We start from the raw sequence: 23010 nt of genomic DNA, 5'->3' as shown, positions 1-23010 counted from the left end.
GGTGGCACATGCCTTTAATCCCAGCACTTGGGAGGCAGAGGCAGGTGGATCTCTGTGAGTTTGAGGCCAGCCTGGTCTACATAATGTATTATAGGCCAGCTGGGGAAAAAAAAAAAAAAAAAAAAAAAAAAAAAAGAAAAGAAAAAAGAAAAAACTTTGATAGAATTTTGATTTTATAAATCCAATCTTAAAAGTAAGCATTTCAAATAAGATAGTTCCTACTCATGGGATTACATAGTTCCTTTAGTAGGATTTTAAAGGTTTTTATACCCACATAGTGACAGTATTCTGAAGAGTACAGGCATGTATTCTTCATTTTTAGGAGAGGATATATTGCTGCCCAGAGAAATAAGTGAGAGGTTTAGATTAAGCAGTGCATTGGATGTAAAGCAAGAATCAATATGTGATTCCACCAAGTACCAGGAAGTCAGCAGTACCTATTGGAATCCAGGGCCCATTGTGGAACCTGGTGCTTTTCCAAAGCTTGTCTGGAAGTAGAGCTGCTGTGGACCTTGGATCCAGGCTTTGGACCTATGTTTAGCAGAAGAGTTGTGCTTATTTGCTGGGTCAGAAGCCAGGTGCCCAGGTGCCCGGAGATGATGGCTAGAGGGTCCTGTTGGCTTTGGCTTGGCTTCTTGGCCTTTTGGTGTGCTGGATTTCTCAGGTGACTTCTGGCAACAGGGTACCTTGTCTTTTCTCACTTCATAAAGCTTTCCATCCAGGGCCTCCCTGTGGCATACCAGCTGTGTCTCCTCACCCGCCGTGACCCTGCAGGAAGACTCAGTTCCCTGCGTGCAGTTCTGTAGGCTTCTGTCTAGCAATTGACAGAGGTCCACCACCTGCAGAAGTGCAGATCCTCCCTGGGAAGCCCTCCTTGCTCACCTTGGTCTCAGACCTTCTCTGCTGATGGCTATACCAGGTAGCCAGTCCTGGGCTCTCATCTGGATGACAGGAGGAAGAATCAGACGATTTTCAGTTATCTTGCTCCAGAAAGAGTGATAGCTCTTCTTGGGAGATTTTAATGTGTTCATCAAATATGGAAGTATTACATAAACTATTGTGCTTGGGCTCTTATTGTTATCTCTCTTGGAGTATTTGACCTCTTGCTTTCCCTTTGTTAGCTCCTAAGGCTCCTAAAGTGAAGCAGAGCACACTGTGCTGAGCTATTTACACTGAACTCTACATCCGGCAGGAGCAACCAAATGTGCATTGCACCTGCCAAAAGACTCTATCCAGTGGATTGTTGAAGTCAATGGAAAGAGGTGTTAATAGAGTCAGGGGAAGTGATGCTATTAAAAAAATGGCATTGTGTGGCTCTGCTCAGTGTTTATTCTCCCTCAATGACTTCTAGATCAAGCTCATACAGTTTGGCATCCAAAGATGCCTGTTTGGGGGTCCAGATTGTGGCAAATAAAATATCAGCATGCTTACTCCTCTCCTCCTGCTCTGTCTCATTTCTTGGGATGATTGTCAGAGAGTCCTGGATTGCTTTGGCTTTAATGAGAGCTGGGTCTCAGTGTCAGCCCATGAGAATAATAGCAGTGTCAGGTGTCACACCGCTGTCAGATTATTGGCCTCAGCCCCAGCAAACATGTGGGTCTTCAAGGGTGGGATGCTGACACCAAAAAGAGATGAGAACTCCATTCTCTCTCCCTCTTCTGAGAAGATGCAGAGAAGTCAGCTGAAGGTACTGGAGCTCCAGATGGTGGAGCACTGTTATTATTGGTGGTCTGACTAGTGTCTCAAGATTATCTGAGAACTTGGCTTCTCTATAAATAGCTAATGCTCAGGGAATATAGTTTTCCATCCTAAATGATCTCTGGAGTGGAGGTCTTGGGAGGAGCTGGTTGGTATAATCATCAAACCTTCTCAAACAATAGCTCTCAACCTTCCTCCTTCCACCGAGGGAGAAAACAGAAAAATCTCTAAATTATTCCCAAGAAGACAAAGATAACTGCCATCCTCCTTTACCAAGGGAGTAGAATGGTTTCTTGGAGGCTAGAAAAAAAATTATCCTTTTTATGTATAAAATACAGGTTTGTATTCGCAGTGCATGATGCTTATTATACTTTGTCCACTAAAATTTCATTAGGAGATGATTGGGAAAAATGATCTAAAAATACTTCTTAAATGAGCAATAATGAAAAAATGTTACAAAACACTTCTCTAAGCTAAAGCTTTTGAGACCTTGATGAGAAAGTAAGGCAGAGCCCTGGAAGGTAAATAAATGGTCTGCCTGACCTGTGGAGGTTCTCACTCTGGAGAAAGAGCTGCCAATTAGGACTTTGCTACTGGGAACACTTTGCTCCCATCATCCATGATAGAAGGTCAAAGGAAGGCCTGGGTAATCCCCATCATCTCCCGTGCAGTCTCTCTCCTCTTGTCCGTCCCACCTACTACTGGGAATTGTGTTTCATCTGTTTCAGTTGAAAATGTTCGCAGGATTCCTGATTTTCTTTAATATACTGGAGAGAGAGAGAGAGAGAGAGAGAGAGAGAGAGAGAGAGAGAGAAAGAGAGAGAGGCAGAAAAATTGGTTAGACTCAGTTAACACTGTGCCACTGTGCAGTGTATTATATTACATTCTAGATCTGATGAGCAAGTATAGACAGAACTGACTAATAATAATCTGTTTTGAGACGGTCTCCTTGTAGCCCCAGCTGTCCTGGAACTCACTATGTAGACCAGGCTGGCCTCAAACTCACGAAGATACGCCTGCCTCTGCCTCCCAAGTGCTGGGATTAAAGGCGTGTGCTACCACCCTGGGCCGGCTCATCTTTTTAAAGGCAAGGATGGAGAAACAGCTTGGAGTTTGGAAGGGAGTAAGCCCCCAAACTAAGTTTTTCAGCCAGGGCCACTAGAAGTTTCTAAGCTGCTTCCTTGCATTAGGGGACAGGAATTGAACTGGAGACACCAGAATTTCATGCCACAGGGCTGCCAATGTTACCCTAGCCTGCTGCTGGTGGAGAGGTCTCCCACCAGCTCTACTGTGGGGAGAAATGGGCTGGCAGAGGCCTACAGCATCCTCAGATTGAAGAGAAGGGTCTTCCAATGCCATGAGACCTAGCTCCTTTTGAGTCCTGGGATGGTGAGCACACACCTGGATCTGTTTTCTTCTTGTCTCTGACTCTCTTTTCTTCTCACTCTTTTTCTTCCTCCTCTTCTTTTCCTTTGGTCTCTTTATTGGGACTTGGCCGGGCCATGTACAAACCCCAACCATTCAACAGTGCTGGAGAGTAGATAGTATTTACCTCAATAATGGTAGTCTCTTTTCGCTTCTTTTTAACTCTCAATTCAGATGACGGTTCTAAGCCCACACCCACGATGGAGACCCAGCCCATGTTCGATGGAGATGGTAAGCCCTTGTGTTACTTCTGACTCGCATTCTTTCCACTCATTTCAAATTTTGGTAAAATAATAGCTTTAGTGTTTGTGTAGGGTTCATTATTTTTATTTCCTTTTTTAATTTCAATTTTCCCCAGTGTAAGCTGGGTTGTCCTAACATTTTTAAAAAGGTGAATTCTCCAAGGAACTGGTATACACTCTTCACTTCTGGAACAGACCCTCTGTTCTTCCAAGGCTTCCTGCCTGCATCCTGATGTCCAACAAAAACATGGCTTGGACAGACCTTCTGAGCTGCCAAGGCAGGGAATCATGGCAAAAGAAGTTGTCAGGCTGGTGGTGTCCCCTCAGTATGTGATTCCGCACTTAGAAGTGCTGCTCTGTGCCTTGAGTGGTGCAGAGACCCTGGGGGATAAAAAGGAAGTCAATCTTTGCCCTCAAGACTGCTAAAATCACCAGAGCTTATGGACTGAACTGAATTCTTTGGTCTTGGTTTTCATTGTAATGGTTGCTTATGGAAGAAAGAGGTGGCATTGCTCTGGGAAGAAGTGTGGAGAGATGGGACTTAAGCTGGATCTTGCAATCAGAGGGGAGGACTGACAGGAACTAGGAGGGAATGTGGTGGGGATGGGAAATGGCAAGGGCAGACACAACAAAGAGACTGGAGAGTGGGGCTGCTTGGGCTACATTACAGTGACTTGGGGAGTTGAATCAAGATACTTGGGAAGGAAATTCTAGGTCAAGGGAAGTAGTGACTGGTGACAAAATAAAGGTTAGAAGTCCTTGGAGGTGTGGGGAGTAGATTAAAGGAGCCTGGGGTACAGAAACCTGGCCTTCATTCAAGCTGAAGCTGCTTGAGCCTTCAATTCTATGGGGACTTTACTGAGTACTCTGGATTCTGTGAGCACGAACAGGAAGTTTGGTCAAGTGAGGTTTCCAGAAAGCCTCCAAATGAGGTTCAGCTTTTCAGAGCAATATACAGCAACATTTTAGCAGCTCTCAGCTGAGTATATCTGGACCTGGGCCATGAGATAGAAGAACAAAACAAAATCCTGGGCTGGCACCACAACAAGCAGGGAAGCTCATAGCACAGGCTCAGCTCTGTGAGAACTGAAAATGAGATATATTCTGCAGTTGGCCTATTGAAGGGAACACAGGTGGGTTCGTGTCTAAGAACTCAAGTGTCGACGATCACAAAGATCCATCTTTGTCATTGGGAAGTCTGGGTCTTAGTGGATTAGTTATGGAGATGATGCCATTTTGGGAGACTTCCCTAGCACTGTCACTGAAGAGCTTGTTGCTGCACGGTATGCTCAGAGTCACCCACAGGACTCCCACACCTGCTATCTGCTTGGTTGCTGGTCCTGAGAGCCTGGAAGTACCTGGGATGCTCTGGATGAAAGTACTGAGCTTTGTTCAAGCAGATTGTGAGAAGGGGTTGAAGTGTATGTCAGACGCACTTCTTTCTTTCCCATGTGGAGCAGTCTCAGCAAGCTGAATCTACTGTGGCTCAGCTGTTTCCTCTAAAATGGTCTCTGTGGTTGGTTCGGCATTCGTTTGTTGATTTATCCCCTTTAAATCTTCTCCCAGGGAAGCAGCTGAGAGGGACTTGGCTTGGCCAATGTGCCTCACCTCCTGGGATAATATTTTTATTCCTGGATGGAGTGGCTTGGTGCCTCTGGATTCTGACCACTCTACCTCTGAGCACAGGATGCCCTGCTTGGCTCTTACAAGTTGGTAGGGAGAGGAACTTCCGTCGCAAGGAAGAGAGAGGGTTGTTGGCACTAGGATGAGGTCAATATGCCAAGAGGGAGATAATTGAAGCTTTGATGCCCAAGCCTTAAAAAAAAAAAAAAGCTCATTAGAGTCTGGGTTATACTCCATGTCTTACAGTTCTCTGTCCACTTATTTTTTCTCTTTTTTCTAGAAATCACAGCTCCCACCCTATGGATTAAGCACTTGGTAATCAAAGACTCCAAATTGAATAACACCAATGTAAGAAATTCAGGTAAATAATCTTCCTTGAATTATATGTACCCAATCCTCTGTTCCATTGTTGCTCTATGACCACCTACCATGTGGGTTTTTCTTTTCTCGTTTTTCTCGTTTCTCTCCTTCTTCCTTCCTTCCTTCCTTCCTTCCTCCCTTCCGCCCTCCCTTCCTCCCTTCCGCCCTCCCTTCCTCCCTCCCAGATGGTTATATAGATAAATGATCACAGTGCAGGCTGGGAAACACTGTAGCTTTTATTTTTAAATTATTTTATTTGTTATTTTTATTTTATGTGTATGAGTGTATTGCCTGCATGCATGTAAGTGCACCATGTCATGCAATGCCCGTGGATGTCAGAAGAGAGTGTCAGATTCCCCTGGAACTGTAGTTACAGATGGTTGTTATCTGAAGTGTGAGTGCTGGGAACTGAATCTGGGTCCTCTGTAAAAGCAGCCAGTGCTCTTAAGCACTGAGCTCATCCCTCTCCTTCCTTCTTTCTCTCCTTCCCTCCCAACTGGACTACCTCCTTCTCCTCCTTTTCTGAGACAAGTTCTCCTTATGTAGCCCAAGCTGGTCTCAATCTAGTGATCCTTCTGCCTCAGTCTACTGAGTGTTGGGTTTATGATGCTATGCCTAGCATTGCAATGTAGTTTCAGTTAAGTTTGTTTAATTTGTTTTGTCTTTATTTTCTACAGATACAAAATAAAGAGACTGGATGATTTAGTCTCTTTTAATTTTTAATTTTCTCCTTTTAACATTATCAGCATCATCTTTTATGAATAGTTGATCCCTGTAGCTAATAAAAAATTGACTGTATAAGCAGGTACAGTGGCACATGCCTTTAATACCAGCACTTGAAAGGTAGAAACAGGCATATCTCTGTGAGATTGAGGCTAGCCTGGTCTATATAGTGAGTTCCAGGCCACCCGGGGCTATAGAGAGACCCCGTCTTAAATTTTTTTTTAACTATTTGTTTTAATATTTTGGTCGACTTTCTAAATGCCATGCAGAAGAACTTGAGAGAATAGCTGGGCATAAAGAAGCTGGACTTCAGGTCCAGATAGACTTGGTTCTATCTGTTTAAGGCTCAGAAAGCTGCTTGCAATCATGCACTTCCTGTTTTGATCTTTTGGGGTCTTAGAAGTGGTCAGGTTCTGGTACTGACTGAACCCTTGGTAAAAAGCTGATACATTTGGAAGAGTGGTCAGATTTATAGAATTTGTTTTTTTAATTTATTATTTTTATTTTATGTGTTTGAGTGTATTTCTTGCATGTATATAAGTGTACCTGTGTTGTACAATGCCTGAGAAGGTCAGAAGAGGGCATGGGATCCCCTAGAACTGGGGTTACAGGACAGTTGTTAGCTGTCATCCTGGTGCTGGGAACCGAACCCAGGTCGTCTGTAAGAGCAGTCAGTGCTCTTAACCAGTGAGCCATCTCTCCAGCCCCTGTAGGATTTATTTGTAATATTTATTTGCCATCAACAAAGATCAAAGTCAGCCAAGTTCATTGATCATCAATAAAGACTAAATGTTCACCAGTAGGAAAACTTAAATTACAATAACAAACCAGATCTGTATCAGTGTCACAGAGGATCATTCTTCTTTTACTTAAGACTTCATTGTGAGAAACAACATTTTTCATAATTTATGTCTGGTAATTTAATTAGCTGTAGCATCTTTCATAGTTGACATAGACTTTGAACAAAAAATGACTTGCCTTTGAATGGGTTTGAATGGGCAGGCAGAGTTTTACATGACCTTTGACCAATGAGTGAATATGCTATCCTTGGCCTTTCAGTTTTACGTGTGTCATCTTTGCCCTATAGGTGGCAGTGTAGAGGCTAGAATTCAGGGAATGAGACCAGAGGTGAATCTCTGTGGCAATGGGGGATTTTCTGTATGGCTTGACTCTACTTCTTCATGTGCCTGGTTTACTATTTGATACAAGGTGAAAGTATGGGATGGTGAGGTGGAAGGAGACTCTGTGAATGCCCTTGAACTACAGTCTGACAGAATAATACAATGATTAAAGCATGAGTTTTAGAATCAGTAAAATGTGGGTTCTTATTCTATTCCATTTTGTGGTGTTGGAAATCACCACTGATCCACATATCTAACTCTTAGATTTTGAAATAGTGTTTCATTATAGACCTCAAATTGGTCTGGAACTCACAATCCTCCTGCCTCAACCTTCTGAGTGCTAGGATTATAGATATGTACCACCACACCTAACCAGGTTTATTGTGGTAATTCTTCACTTAAGAAAGAATTTGATGTTGTCACTTCATTCAGAAAATATTTTGATGTTTGTTGTGGTAATTCTTCATTCAGGAAAGAATTTGATGTTATCTATCAGACAAGCTTTTTCTAGGGACCTCTTCTCCATCTTCACTGTTGAACTAGAATAAGTCAAAGAAGTGGGTTTGGCACATGTGTAGCACCTTTTGCTAGAAGTAACATTTCAAATACTCTTCCTAGTCTGTAGGACGTGAGAAGTCTGTAAATTTCCAGTGAGAGAATTTTTATCCTCTGACCAAGTAAATAGAAGTCTGTCCTCTGCAGGTTATAAAGTACTTCTTGCATGAAATGCTCACTTAACAAGCACTTCCATGAATTTATTATCTACTAACCTGTGGCTAATTTCTCTACCTAGATAATAAATTCTGTGAATACAATGGCATTAATGTCTTCCTGTGTTATTTGTTATGGAATATAGCGGTGCATCTGTTGCTTTGGGAAAGATGGAGGAGGGAAGATCAGCATTCTATTATCAGTAAAATCAGAGTAACATTGTCACAGCAGGTAATCTTGTCATGACTTGTAGAACTTCACATTTGTTATCTCATTTGAGCTCATTTCCCCTTAACCCTATCAGATAACTATTGTCCTATAGATGAAAAGTTAGAGGGAGAGAAGGAGGAAGGGAGAAAGTGAGGGAGGGGTGGGGGATAACTTACCCTGGGCCATAGCTATTAAGTAGCTGGACTTGTCTTTCTAACTTATAGTCTCAGAGTGTGATAACGTGCTAGTGTCACATTCTGCTTTCCACCCGTCCTCGCTTATGCAGCTTTCTACTGCCTGAGCACAGGGTCATATTAAGAAACAGTTTCCAGGCAGGTATAATCACCTTTGTCTTGTTGGAGTGACCCAGCCACCTTTATTTTCCCCGATTGACCCCAGCTGTGCTTATAAGGTTAGTGTATAGGACAGAATAGTTGCAGGAAATTTAACAATTTCCTAGAAGAAGCAGATCAAGGAAAAGTTTTAGGCCTTGGTGTCTTAGTAAGCTCTTTAGAGTCTGGAATATTTGGTGTCACGAGCAACTGGCTATACTGATTGAGTACTTGTCAATCTTATTGATGTAATCATGTCATATACTTGCACAAGAGTATATGCAAGAGTAGCAAGTGGCCACCTGGTTATTTTTGCAAATAAAGTTTTATTAGAACACAGCAACACTCATTTATCTGTATGTTTTTGCAGCCATTTTCATCCATGAAAATAGTCTTGAATAGCTGTGGCAGAGCCTGTGTGAACTGTAAAGCCATATTTACTTTATGATCTTTTACAAAGAAAGTTTGCTGGCCCCTCGTGTATGTGATTGAATAGGGCATTTGAATGTGAATATATGCATGGGTTGTCTCACTCAAGTTTTTTGGCCACTTCATAGACAAGCAGTAGTGGAAGCTGTGGTCCTGAGATGCTTTGTAATGTGCCAGGTAAGCCTGCATCAGTATAGGGATTCCTGGGGCAGCTTACAAAGCTCTTCATCATCCATTGGTCCCCATAGGAACCATTCTCACATTACCATCATGTTTCAGTGCAGGCTCTCACACTTAGTTGCCAACCAAGCATCCTGAGGTATAAGTTTTGGACAGTGGGGTAGGGAAGCTTTTCACAGAAACCATATACGTCAAAACATGGACTTTGGAATCAGATAAGCCTGTAGACCTGGCTTCTAAGGCTAGCTTCTCTGGGAGGTGTGGTGAGCCTGGGAGGGCCAGTCAGCTTCCCTGAGTCTTGTTTTCCTTTTATGCAGAACAAAGGGAGTACCCTGCAGTATTTTTTGGTATTATATGTCAACTTCAGACATATAATTCTGGGCACATAGTAGGTTTACCATAAATGATTTCAAAACCAAACAGAGCAATGCTGGTATGACAGAGCGCTTTTATGCTTTGTGCTAGCCCCTTCTCACATGTTTGCTCATTTGGTTAATGTGGAGTTGGACATACTTCGATGAGAACTCGTGTCTGGACCATTGGCTTTCATGAGGATTGGGGCCTCAGAGTTAAATACCTGAGATCATTTTCTATTGGAGTTTGATAGAAGATTCCGGGTTCAGGTAAACTCCAGCCACATGCATGGGGAGGCTGGAGTCAGTCTCTGTGAAGTATACTTGGGTAGGAGACCATCTTCTCAATCTTCTTTTAGAGGCAAAAAAAAAAAAGAAGCTATTTCAGTTTCTTGTATACCCCAAACATCCCTTTTTCACACTCAGACCCTGTGACGCCAGGTTTGTTTTCTGGCCTGGGGACTGTTGATGTTGGAAAGGTTCCACTGGGCGCCTGAAGTTGTGCAATAACATGACACACAGGCTTGCAGATGTATCCAGTCTCCCTCTCCTCTTCTGGAGGTTTTGCCCTTGTTTGTAAGGCATGGCCATGTGTTCATGATGGCTGGTGTTGCCTTTTGGGTCCTTGGCAGGTTAGGCACCCACAGATTTGCCTTTCCTCTCTTCCACACTCACCTCCCTCACACCTCTCTTCCACAGCCTTCCATGGCTCCAGGAATTATTTTTTCATTTGGGAAGATGATGTTCCTACTCAGCTAACACCCCAGAATTTAAGAGCAACATGTCCTAGATGGGTGTTGGCCAAAGCCTCTGCTGCCTTTTAGAGGAAATATGAACTCCTGTTGAGTTTTTTATTTTATTTTTTTAAATCCAGGGTTAGCTATCATGGCATTTCTTAAAATACTTCGTGTTGAAAATATGCTTAAACCTCTACATTTATAGAAAGAGGATAAAGAGATAAAATAAATCATAAGAATTAGACCTCATCTAATCCTTCATCTCATCCCTTTACTTCTAAGCTGACTGTATGCAGATACTCTGTAAGTCTTTTTGTCTCTTTATGATTTATATGTCTTTTTGTTTCTATATGACAACATACTGTGCTTCCACTTCTGAGAAAGTCCAGTCTCTCAGGAAACAGGGCCGCGGATGTGGCCAGTCTTCTCTTTGTGCTCCATGGCAATGCTCCCAAGGCCACGACACATTTCCCTCTGCCCTAGAAGCGTAGACTGTCTCCGATATGCTCTAGTTCTGTGTCTGCAGTCATATCTTTTCTTTTCCTTTCTCCTTGTCTTTTCTACTTAACTCTTTCATAATCCAACCAGGGGCGTCAAGAAGGCCCTAGAACTTGGCCCAGTGAGTTAAATCCAAAAGCATGATGCCTTTCCTCCCTTGCCTCTGTGACCAGCAAAGCTTCCTTCTGTGAATGACACAGCTCATGGTCACTGTTCCCCAGAGACAGAGCCATCAGCAGGAACTCAAGTGGAAATGCATTTAAGTTTTGCAATAAACGAGACTCCCATTCCCTCTTGTATGAGTGTCTGTGTTTGCCCAAGCTTCCATGCTCATGTTACAGGGAAGCTGTTGATGGTATTCCTGCCCTTTCTTGCTTGTGGAGAATGTGCTCTTCTAGGCCCACTTCTGGCCCATTGGTCACAACTGAGATAGTTCTACCCTCACCACATCCAGGATGTTTCTGCTGGGATAGCTGCTATGACTGGGACTTGGGGTCACTGAGGCAACACCCCCTGGTTAGATCCCCACCCCCTCAAGCCTATACTCTTTGCCCAACTAGAAACCGTGGGCTGATGTAATGACCTGAGGCTGGAAAAATAAACAGCTTGCAAGGAAACCAGCAGTAGCCATTGTAAGCAAATACCCCACAGCCACCTGGAATCTCGCACATGACGTGATTGGAAGGAAGAATGAGTAATCCACTAACGTTAGCAGCTGGGGCGGGTCTGGGCTTGTGTGCGTTTAAAATATCTATATGAAAACAAACCCTAGATACTTATTTCTATAACTGGCTTTCTGGGTAGCTGCCCATTGAGCTCTGTAGGTGCCTTGGTCAATCATGGGCAATAGAATTGAGATGAGGATGAAACCAGATGATCCTTCCCAGGGTTTTTTCCATGGCAACAAAAGCTTTGTCCTTTCTCTGTTTTTCCGTTTGCTGAGAGATGTGGTGGTCTTTGCTGGAGGCCCCAGAGAGGCTGGTTCGACAGCTCAGTTTTACCTGCTTGAAAATCAGCTTTCTTGGTTGTTTTGCTCCTTTACTGCATGGTCTGCTTGTAGTGGTGGGATGGAAGACATGTGGCCACGTGATTTAGCCTCTGGTACTCCCTCCATCTGCAAACATTTTGTTTCTAGAAGCGAGTTTATATGCCACTTGATGTTCGATAGCAAATATCCCAGTACTTTTCTTTTGTCCTTAGTTGCTAAAAAGCTGAAACCAAGATCTTGCTTAGGTATCATAAGTGACTTATTCCAATTTTCTGAAAGTCAGTGATGATTCTTTATTTAACCTCAGTCTTCGTTCTGTGTTTGTAAAATAACTTTGCAAGTAGTCAGGATATGCATCGTATTAATTCACATGCAATATTAATACTGGGAGAGGAAGGAGTAAAGTTATACCTAATTTTGAGAAACTAAAAGAACTTTCATCTTTCCCTTTGTCTATATTCTTTCTTCTTCTGTTGCTCGAATCTTAATTTTCTTTTTTTAAAAAATATTTTATTTATTATTTTTACTTTGTATGTATAAGTCTATGGCCTGCATGTAGGTAAGTGCACCCGTGTTGTGCAATGCCTGCAGAGGACAGAAGAGGCCTTTGGATCCCCTGTAACTGGAGTTACGGACAGTTGTTAGCTGTCATGTGGGTGCTGGGATTCGAACCCAGGTCTTCTGCAAGAACAACCAGTGTTCTTCACCACTGAGCCATCTCTCTAGCCCCTAGAATCTTAATTTTCTATCTCTTGGTCCTTACAATACAGAATCTATCAGATCAAGGTCAACGGAGTTACCAAGAAAAACTAGAAAAGAAGACAGATAACTATTTCTCAGTATTTGTCTTGCAAAGCTATTGTGAAAAATGTCTTAGTCCTTTTGGAGGAAGAGCTCTATCTCTTGGCTTTGTGGCATGAGTCAACAGAGATGGGGACTTTTCTAGAACTTCGGTGGATGTGAGTCAGTGGTGCTTTGAAGGGAAAGCTGAGAAGAAAAATGCTCATGTGCTAAGTTGGGGCAATCCACTCCAGAGAAAGCATCCTCTGTGGAATTTAGCTCTCCCTTCTTAGGAACTCAGCATCTGTGTGGGAAGTGGGGTGTTTACCACTTCAGACCACGGTGAGCCATGCATGGCCATTTTAGGTTCTGCAGAGAATCTATTTACACAGGCTGGTTGGCTTGTAATTTCCCTTTACTCCTCCTCACTCATGATGCTTCATCCTAGCAGCACACTGTATTTACAGCACGAACTGCAAGTACTCCCATGGAAAGGTGCCCTCAGCCATCACTGGGAATGTGGGCTGCTAGTTCTGCCTAGAAATGGGACTTTGGAGACACAGCAGGTTAGGTATGGTCCATGGGGGGAAAACTGAAAGCACTAAACAGTCTTGCTCTCAGCTCAGCCCCCTCCCGGTTATCAGCTTCTACTGGGACTTGGGATGCTAAGTTTGAATCAGGCCCTTGGGTCATGGGAAGGCACATCTGCTCCTGTCTAACTGTCAGAGTAAGTGAGGGCCATTAGGGTGAGAAGCACCTGGGAAGCATCCGGTAGCATCACTTAAATTTCAATGAGAAAATGAGAGCCTAGCTACCTGAGGGCTTGTCCAGGACTCTAGGTCCATCAACAGCTGTGATATGCCAAGGCTTCTGAGGGGGAGGGGAGCAACACAGGGAGCAACTAAGAAAGGAGCTGACCATTGGCAGTGGCGTACCAAAGGAAGGGAACAGTGAGGCAGCCCACCATAGTAAGGATGACAATTTTGTCACTGATGTTGTTTTGAAATTCTGGCATAGTGATTATAAAAAGCAGGCCAACTCCAGCTGACAGCTGCTGGATGAGGAAGAACCGATCTTCTTGAAGGGAGAGACACCAAATAGGCTGACTAAACCCTGGTGGATGAACTTGCACTGAGGGATGTCTGGGGACACTAACTTTACATAATAGGCTTTACAGCAAATGACAGAATGTATGAACTCCAGTGTGGGGTGGGGGGCGGTGCTATGGGAGGGTGCCAAAGGGGAAGGGGAAAGGAGGTCTAAAGATGATTTTTTGTATGAAATACACAAAAATTCATTAAAAAATTTAAAATCCCAAGGTAATGATAAAAGTCATATGGTAAATTTTTAAAAAAGCAGGTCAACTCTTGGAGATCTATAACAGCTATATATAGTAGGTGTAGGTAGATATGGATACATAAAACGTCCCCTGAAGACTATGTAGCCCTTTATTGTCTGTGCCAGGGCAGACTGCTTCTTTTACCAGGCCCTTGATCAGCTACTGCAGGCCAATTGAGGAGCCAAGTTGCTCACAGGGACAGATCAGGAAGACCAGATTTACTCCACATATAACTGACCAGGATACTGCCACCTTAGACCAGTTAATTATAATAACCATTTATCACCTTACTGTAGCATCAGATTCAATATTTTACATTTATTTATTTTTATTTTTCTGGTGTTAGATCTCTAACCCAAGGCCTTGAGCATGCTAGGCAAGTACTTTATTACTGAGTTTCATTCTAAGGCCCTGTGTATTATTACATCTTACCTTCATAAACATTTCGTGGGGCATAGATGGGGTACTCTGCTTTTATAAGTAAGGAACCTGGGACTTGGAGAACTCAAAGGTTAGGATCACAGAGGTAAGTTGAGAACCTGGTCCATTGACTCCAAAGTACATGCTCTTGACTGTGCTATATAAACTCTATCTGATTGCTTTTGACATGTATGAAGTCTTCCAATATGCCAGTCCTCTGGGTGGAGCACATAGGGTTTGGAGTGATGGGCACTTACTGCTTCAGCTGGGATAAGCAAGCCAGGTCTCCTCAACCCTGACTGCAGCTCCTGGAACATTCTGTCTGGATGCCCTAACTACTTTCTAGCTTTGGGAAACAGCCCTTCAGCCAAGATTTTACACTATCCGCACTTCTCCATCTGGAGCTGAAGATGACCTGTGTCTTGGCCAGTTGGCTCATCAGATGGGTGCCTCCTCCAGAGTCCCTCCCGGAGAATGACTGGGGGATGATGCTATTTTTTTCACTTCCTTTTGTTGCAGGTCATGCAGAGAAAAGGGATTTTTTTTTTTTTTTTTTTAGCTTAGAGACAAGGAAACCCATTGCAGTAGAAGAGGTGACAATTTAAATTTGTGCAGATTCTGTTTCTAATTTCCTCACCCTACCTCTACCTGATACAGACCCGAGTACAAGTTCAGAGACTGACTTTATTTTATTAGCCAGTGACTTTTTGATTTTTCCCTGTTCCAGCAGGACATCTCTTCTGGGCTTTTCCTTTTCTTACCCCATTGTCTGCCCTCTCTTCTGATGGGAGCTTGGAGCAGTGATTCTGTGAACCCTCCTCCTTTATGTGGTCCTTGAAGCCACATAGATAACTCCGAGTCACGTGAATGTAGAGAGCTGGGAATTGCCCCTGGCCAAGTGGCCCTCACTGATGGGTTGATGGAAAGCCCATAGTAAGAGGGCAGGGCCAGCTCAGCAAATGGTGCTTGGAAAAATGATCCTCTGGGGGCCACTCAGCCCCTTCTGTGAAAAAATGCAAAGTCCACAAGTTAGGAAAATAACCTATTCACATAGTTGGCTTGAAACCGTAGGTGCTAAACCCTCATGTGGCTAAATAAACAGAAAGGGCTGCTCAGTGATGTACCATAAATCATTCCCAGTGATCATGACTCCAGCAGGGTCTTCCCCTCAGTAACACATCTCCAGTCCCTGGGCTAGCCCTTCCCAACAGTTAAAGTCAGCTCCTTAAAACCTGACTCTACCCTTCCCATCCTCTCTTACAGTCCCTCTCCACCAAATTCTCAGCACCCGGCAGTTCTGGAATGGTCCCAGCGCCACACACCCATGTCTTTTCTCAGATCTAGAGAATCCTGTGGCAGGAGCCACACCATTCCTTACGCCTCTGGAATTTCATGTTGTGATTTAGAACGATTGTTTTAAATGTACGGCTTGTTATTGTGGGTTATCACTCAGCATTTCATTCATTTTTGATAAGAGGCAGGATGGGTGGTAGGTATTTGAAGAAGTTTCAGGGCCACTGTGGGCAACACAAGGCCAGTGTTTTCCTTCATATTCTTGGCCTGGCAGGATGATTCCTTTTGCAATGAAATAAAAGTGAGCTCCTCTCATCTTTCAGGCTGGATCCCTGCCTTCGCCAGGAAAATGCAGTCTTGATGGGCTTAGTGTTGAGTGTAGCATTTCCCAGAATGAGTCGGGGGCTGAAGTTCTTTTCCCAGGCCCTGTAGTCTTACACCCACGGTCTGGCATTTATTCCACAGAGGTAGCCCTATCTCTGGAGGACAAAATTCTTGGACTGAATATTCTTCATGGATTCCTCCCCTCTAAGAGTCCATAGTTCTTTGAGTAAGGATCTAACCCTGGGGGTGGTGAAGTGATGGGCAGGATGGATATAACAGAGCCTAACCCTTAGGAGCTTATAGTTGGTGGGGTCATGGTACCAAGGGTGAGGGGCACAGAGGCTCACAGAGGTTATTCCCTCAGAGAAAGCTTCAGGGATGAAGAAACACTTTGCAGGAGAATAGGTTGACATCTCATGCTAATTTTTTTTGATTGCTCACAGAATCCTCAGAATTTTCTTGGTCTCTTCAGGGCCTAATATGGTGTCCTAAGGTACATACCGATTTAATAGCCGGAGTCTACCAAAGCTCCAGACCTTCTTTTTACCCTTCTCCTAAGTGCTAGTCTCATTTATCACCCAGAATCCTGCCTTAGGTCCTCTCCTTGCTCAGGAAATTGCCCAAAGCCCTGTTGGTGCCCCACTGTCTTTTCAATGTTTATTGCATTGAAACAACTCTTAAGTTAGGGTGGCCAAAGTAGCCCCTAAGGAACCCCTGCACATTTTTCTGGAGAGACTGCGTCCTTGGCCAAGGCATCTGCCCAACCCACAGTTTTTCTTTGTAGCTTTTGGGCAGGATTTCATTATGTAGTCTAGCCTGGCTTCAAACTTGTAATCCTTCTTCCTCAGTACCCGAGTGCTGGGATTGCAGATGTGTACTACCACGCCTGGCTCATGGCTCCTCGGTTCTTTTGTGTATGGTTCTCTGTAAGGCTGGGAATTGTCCTTGTACTTGTCTTCCCTCTAGTCCTTATGATGGCCTGTTCAGTGTGTCCGTTTGGCTGGGCAACCTGGCCCTGTTACTTGGTCAAGTGCCATCTAGCCATTGCTGTGATGTGGTGAGCATCCACAGTTGGTTTGAGTTAGAGCAGATTACCCTGCACAATGTGGGTTGGCCTCATTCAATCAGCTCAAGGACTTAAGAGCTAAGACTGGGTGTTTCCTGAAGAAGAAGCAATTCTAACTGGAATCTAACGTAGAAATCCTGCTTGCATGTTCTATGACTGTGGAGTTCACCTGTTGATTTTGGACTCAAGACCACCTTGTCACTCTTACCTATATTTCCATCTGACTGACTTACCTACCTATTTCAGACGTGCCATCTCCCCAAATCATGAGCCTATTCCTTAACATTTGCTCATCGAAGGACATTGTGTGTACTTAACACCCTCTCCTTTAAATCTGAGCATCTTGCGTTAGTGTGAAATGTGTTAAAATCTTCGTGGTATGGTGTAAGGATGTTATTCTTTTCCATTTGGCTTCAAGAAATCTGTCTTTAAAATCCTCAAACTGTCAAGATTCTGTGTGTGTGTGTGTGTGTGTGTGTGTGTGTGTGTGTGTGTGTGTGTACCCCCTACTAGTTATCTTTCTCTGGAGAACCGTGATTGATGCAGTTCTTTTTTGACCATCTGCCTTCTCTCTCCATCTGTATCTCCCATCATGAGACTCCCATTTTCTTTTTCCACAGAGCTCACAGTCAGGTCAGCCCCACCAAGTGACAGCTGACTCCACTTTCAAAAGGCATTTAGGTGTGGACTTCCCAGGAACCTCATCTTTTCTCTCTGTTCCTTCCCCTGGCACTCTCTGCTCTAGAGTCAATAACCAGAAAGGAAGATGAGCCCAAATCTTGTTTATGTTTGTTGGCTATTTTCACTTATATATATAAAGAGAAAAAGATGATGAAAGAGGAGAGTCTTAGGAGAAAGGATAAACTCTGGGCTTCAAGGAAGATTGGGGATTAGCTGAAAATTTAGGTTATCCATGCTTTCTTTTGCTTCTAATTACCATGGGTAATCGTGTGGCACAAAGACATGGACCAGCCCTAACAGACAGAGCTGTTTTCTATGCTGATCCCATCTTGGCGGACACATAAAGACCCAGGCCCTGGCCTGCAGACAAGGTTTATGCTTGTCTGGTTTAACCTGGCCTTTCCAGCCCTGTCTCCAGCCCTGCCCACTCCTGCTCCACTCTGGGTCTACACTCACCCCCCTGGGCCATGTGTATTTTCTGATAGCAAGGTTGGTACTTGGTCTCGTTCCTTCTATGGGATGCTTTGTGTTTCCTCTTTGAGGTAGAGATCTGTGAGTGAGGCTTTACATACTCATTACCAAGTGGAGAGTGACTGAGCTCTCACTTTTTTCATGTTCCACCTCTGCGGCAGGATTCTGAGGGAATGTATGGAAGTGTGTAAGTATGTGTGCTCATCCCAGGCCCCCCTGAGCAGCCCTGATTCTCTCTTCTCCTCTGCTGCAGGTTATGTCTTCCAGGTAATCCTAGCTCATTCTCATAGTTCCAGCTCATACCTTTCCATCTTGACTTCTTTTCCCAAATGTTCCTGAGCAGCAGTGAAGTTTTTTTTAGAGCAAGGTGCACCCACTCTGGCAGAGCTTCTTCCTCTCTGAGTTGACGGCAGTAAAAAGACCCTTGAAATCAATACTGTCTTGTATTACGGAAGGTGACTTCTGAGAAAATTGATAGAGATGGATTTTAAGGTTCATTTGGAAGGTGACTGACTAGGGCAGAAGGTGGCAGTGGCCCTATGGATGGGCTGTCTTCTGGGTCATCAGATATGGACTGAGTTCATACTCCTTAGGACTTACTACTTAGCATTTGCATGACTTCTGAGGTGCTGATTGACTGAGGCCATGCAGAGACTACAAAAATACTTATGGTGTAAACTGACAGAGTTGAGCAGGTCTAGCTAGATGTTTGTTATCTATTTTTGTGCAGCAAACCAGCCCCAAACCTACTGGTTTACCAGAAAAATAGCTTATTTTTGCTAATATATCTGTGGGTTGGCCTGGTGGTTATCTAACTAGCTGTATATGAATTAGCTCCTAGACTTGTCCAGGTGGAGGATCAGTGGGGATGGAACATTCAAGATGATGTCTGGCATGCCTAGAGCAAGTCTGGCTACGGGCTGAGCTATTTCCCTTTTCCTCTCTGTGGCCTCTCCTCCAGGAGGCTAGACCAATTTCCTTATGTGGTAATCTCAGGGCAGCTTTTGAAAGTGAAAGTGGAAGCTGGGAGACCTCTGAAGGCCTGGGCAGGTTCTTAGCATCTCCAACACTGCTGTTTGGTGGGTCAAAGCCAGGCAGAGTTCATGTGGACCAGCCTACACAAGGGCATGGAAACAGGGAATCACAATCACTGGAGACCGTTTTGTGATTATGTACTGCATAGATGATCTACTAAGTAAAAGGAAAGTATGGGATAGAATAAAACTTGGATTAACCTATAGCAATGAAAGATAATGAAAGATGTTACTACAGAGAGGTAAAGACCTCAGCTGGGCTGGGGAGGGATCCCATTAGTTCTATGATTTTTTTTTTTCTTGAGAAAGGGTCTCATGTATCTCAGACTGGCATTCTGATCCTCTTGCCTCTGGGATCACAGGTGTGCACCACCTTGCCCGATTTATGCAGTGCTAGGAATCAAACCTAGGGCTTCATGCATGCTAGGCAAGTATTCTGCCAGCTGAGCCACATTCCTAACCCCCTAGTTCTAGGATGTTGCTCAAATTACTTAGCTAGTTTGCATTCCTGGTACTAATACCTATCTTAGAGGATTGGGAATAGTGTGGCTTGAGTTCATGCAACTTGAGTGTCTAGTACCGAGTCTAACACATGGAGAGTACACAAATAGATGTTCGCTGTTGCCATTCACTTTATAGATCTGTATAGAGCTACAAATTTGGTTTTAAGTTTTTAGTGCTGAGACAAACAAAAACGTGGAGGTGCAAGTTTGTAGTGTGCTTAAGTTGAGAGGACATGTTGGTTGGAAGGTAGCTGTTCTGTATAAACACATTTGCTTTCGAATGCAGCAGATCATGGGGAGTCTGTCAGGTGCCCAGCCTGTAAAAATAACTGTAAAAAAAAAAAAAAAAACTCATTGAAAAAATAAATGTGATCTCCTCTAAAACCAAGTGGTTACAGGCTAGCAAGGCAGGCTTGACTGTATTGGAGGCCCTGCCTTCCTCTCTCCCCACTGAGTAACTTGGAAAAACTCACACTCTCTCCAGAGTTCAGCATTTTGTCTACAAAGTGGGCATCATGATAGTACCCAGGACAGGTGGACCAAGAGGTTAGGAAGGCAAAGCCCTTCATCTGTTGCCCAGCACATTTTATTCAAAGAATACTTGCTTTTATTGTTGTAAAAACAATTTTAAGAGATTTTTCTTTTTGTGCATACTCTGTCCAAATAGTTGGTGCTATCCTCCTCCTCCTCCTCCCCCTCCCCCTCCTCCTCCTCCTCTTCCTCTTCCTCTTCCTCCTCCTCCTCCTTCTTCTTCTTCTCTCTCTCTCTCTCTCTCTCTCTCTCTCTCTCTCTCTGTATTCATGTGGGTGTGTGCAGGGATGGATGTGCTTATGTGTGCATGTGCATGTGTGCATAGGAAGGGATTGAAGTTGGTTGGCTGTCTTCCTTGATCAGTCTCCACCTTACTTTTTTATACAGGGTCTCTCACTGAATGTGGAGCCCCAATAAGCAGTAAGGATTTTCCTGTATCTTTCTCTACCCCTAGATCCTAGGGTTGTAGAGGTGTGGTGCCTTGCCAGGCCTTTACATTTTTTATTTTTATCTTTTTTTTTGTTTTTTTTTTGAGGCAGGGTCTCCTTGTAGCCCCAGCTGTCCTGGAACTCACTATGTAGACCAGGCTGGCCTCAAACTCACAAAGATCCACCTGCCTCTGCCTCCCAAGTGCTGGGATTAAAGGCGTGCGGCACCACACCTGGCTTATCTTTGTTTTTAATTATGTGTATATGTGTATGTCTTATATGTGGGTTTGTGCATGTGAGTACAGTGTCCAAGGCGATCAGAAGAGGGTGTTGGACCCCTTGGAACTGGAGTTACAGGTGGTTGTGAACCACCCAATATTGACCCTCTTCAAGAACGCTATGCTTTTAACCATTGAGTGGTCTATCCAGCTGCCTCCCCAAGGCTTTTTATGTGGGTCCTAGGGACATAAAACGAGGTTCTCATGCTTGTGTGGCAGCCACTTTACCCCCTAAACCATCTCTCCAGCCTAACTGTTATAAGTCATTCCTGCATTTTCCTTAGAGGGCTGATATTGAAGGGACAAGTCCTATTACAAAGTTCCCCAACTGGTCACAGGCAGAGAATACTGACTGTGACAAGCCTAGCCCTAAGTGACATAGCTCTACAAAGTAACTTCTACACCTGAAGCTCAGGAAATATTCTGGAAGATGGGGTGGAAAAAGTGTAAGAGCCAGAGGGACAAGACACCTGCTGCTACTGAATCCATTCTAGATATGATAGGGAAGCTGCATCCATGACATCGCCACAGTGTGATCGTCTAAAGAGATCCACACAATAAAAAATCGGTTGACATGTGTGCTGGATAGCTCTAGTGCCAACTTGACAAACCTGGGTTGAGGGAGCCTCAACTGGGGAGTTGCCTCCATAGGACTGGCCTGTGGCCATGTCTGTGGGGCATCTTCTTGATTACTGAGTGATGTGGAAGGGCCCAGCCCACTGTAGGTGGTGCCAGTGCTCCAGCTCCTGTCTCCAGGTTCCTGCCCTGAGTTCCTACCTTGGGCTCCCTGATGAACTGTGACCTGGGAGATATAAGACAAACAAACCCTTTCTTCCCCAAGTTGGTAGTGGTCTGAGTGTTTTGTCACAGCAATGGAGAAACAAGCTAGAACAACATGTCAAGGTGAATGGGGGGAATGTCACGGGGTCCCACCTCAAGATGGAAGAGCTACAGCAATCAATGGCTGCTGAGGAAGGGAGAATCAGTTTTCCCCAGGGACTAGCTCTCTGAGAGGTTATATAATCCCAGATGAACAGCCCTAAACACAGGTATACATGAACTCCACTAAATGGACTCATTGAGATATATATATATATGTGTATATATATAATTTATATTTATACATGTATATGTAACTATATATAATGTATTTATAAATGTATTTATGTATCTATATATAATATATTTATATTTATAAAGGTATGTATGTATCTGTGACAAATAATAATCAAAGAAGAGAACAGGAAATTGAGAAGAAGTTGGGGGACATGGGAGGAGTTGGTGAGGGACTGGGAAGGACAGAAATAATGCAAAGACAGTACTCATATATGAAATTCTCAAAAACTAAAAATTAAAGTGGTAAGTGCTGTGTTTAGCCTTCTCTTGCCTCTTTGTTTCCCCATTTTCTGGATTTGGGAATACAGAGCTGCATAGGAATACAGAGCCGGGAGCCATGGACTCTGCACCCTAGTCTGCGGATTTGTCCCTAATTAGTCCCATGCCCTCGAACACATTTCTTCTCTCTCCCTTCCTCTTGCCTCTTTGTTTCCCCATTTTCTGGATTTGGGAGCTTCATCATTTTCATTATTTAGCCCTCTGTAGGCACTCACAGAAACTGATTGTAAACATTTCTGGGCAGACTTCAAGAACTTCCAGAAATCCATCTATAGGGCTCCTCTTCCTACCCAGCATCTCTGCTCACATTTCCCCAGGCTTCAGGACCCTCATGGTGTGAAGTCAGGCTCCTCCTGCTGCCCTGGGGGGGTGGGGGCAGTTTCTCCTATATCTCCTTGCATCTTGTGGTCATCTGATTTATGGCTGGAGATATTGGCCTGGAGAGTCTTAATTTAAAGCCTCTGTCAGAGGTTGTTACACGAGCGTGGTGCCAGTAAAAAGCTGTTTTCCTTTTTTTTTGTTCCTTTGTCACCTCTTTCATGGCATGAAATATGAGGCAGGAAAATGAAGCTACCGAACTGGGGCTGAGAGAACCATCACAAACCTCTGGTCTAATCCTCTTGAAGTTATACTGATCATATGCCTGACAATAATCTAAGGAAGGTGGAGGCTTTAACTATGGTAGGAATATAGTTGTCCAGATTTGCTTTTTAAAATGTTCTTTATAATAAGGAAACAAATGGAATATTTTTAATACTTAAAACAGAAACAAAATATATAAAGATAATAATCCTCCTCCACCCCCAGAAAAAAAGAAAGAGAAGCCAGGGTAGTTGA

The 23010-nt window shown here is 43.8% G+C and overlaps 1 protein-coding gene across 7 annotated transcripts in view; it reads left to right on the top strand.

Moving 5' to 3' along the window:
• Positions 1 to 23010, top strand: part of Smoc1 (SPARC related modular calcium binding 1) — a 180456-nt gene that overhangs the window by 136373 nt on the left and 21073 nt on the right. For 4 of the 7 annotated variants that reach the window (XM_017801295.1, XM_017801299.2, XM_017801297.2 and 1 more), the window contains exons 6-7: positions 3265 to 3354; positions 5269 to 5349. In XM_017801295.1, the coding sequence (XP_017656784.1) occupies positions 3265 to 3354; positions 5269 to 5349 (171 nt within the window). The remainder of the gene's footprint in view (positions 1 to 3264; positions 3355 to 5268; positions 5350 to 23010) is intronic. The other 3 variants (XM_008845928.3, XM_008845927.3, XM_008845925.3) reach the window with 1 other exon arrangement.

Source organism: Nannospalax galili, unplaced genomic scaffold, assembly GCF_000622305.1.
Source record: "Nannospalax galili isolate Female #2095 unplaced genomic scaffold, S.galili_v1.0 scaffold42, whole genome shotgun sequence".
NCBI classification, from domain to species: Eukaryota; Metazoa; Chordata; class Mammalia; order Rodentia; family Spalacidae; genus Nannospalax; species Nannospalax galili.
The sequence above is the reverse complement of the archived record's forward strand: the minus strand, read 5'-3'. Positions and strand labels throughout refer to the sequence as shown.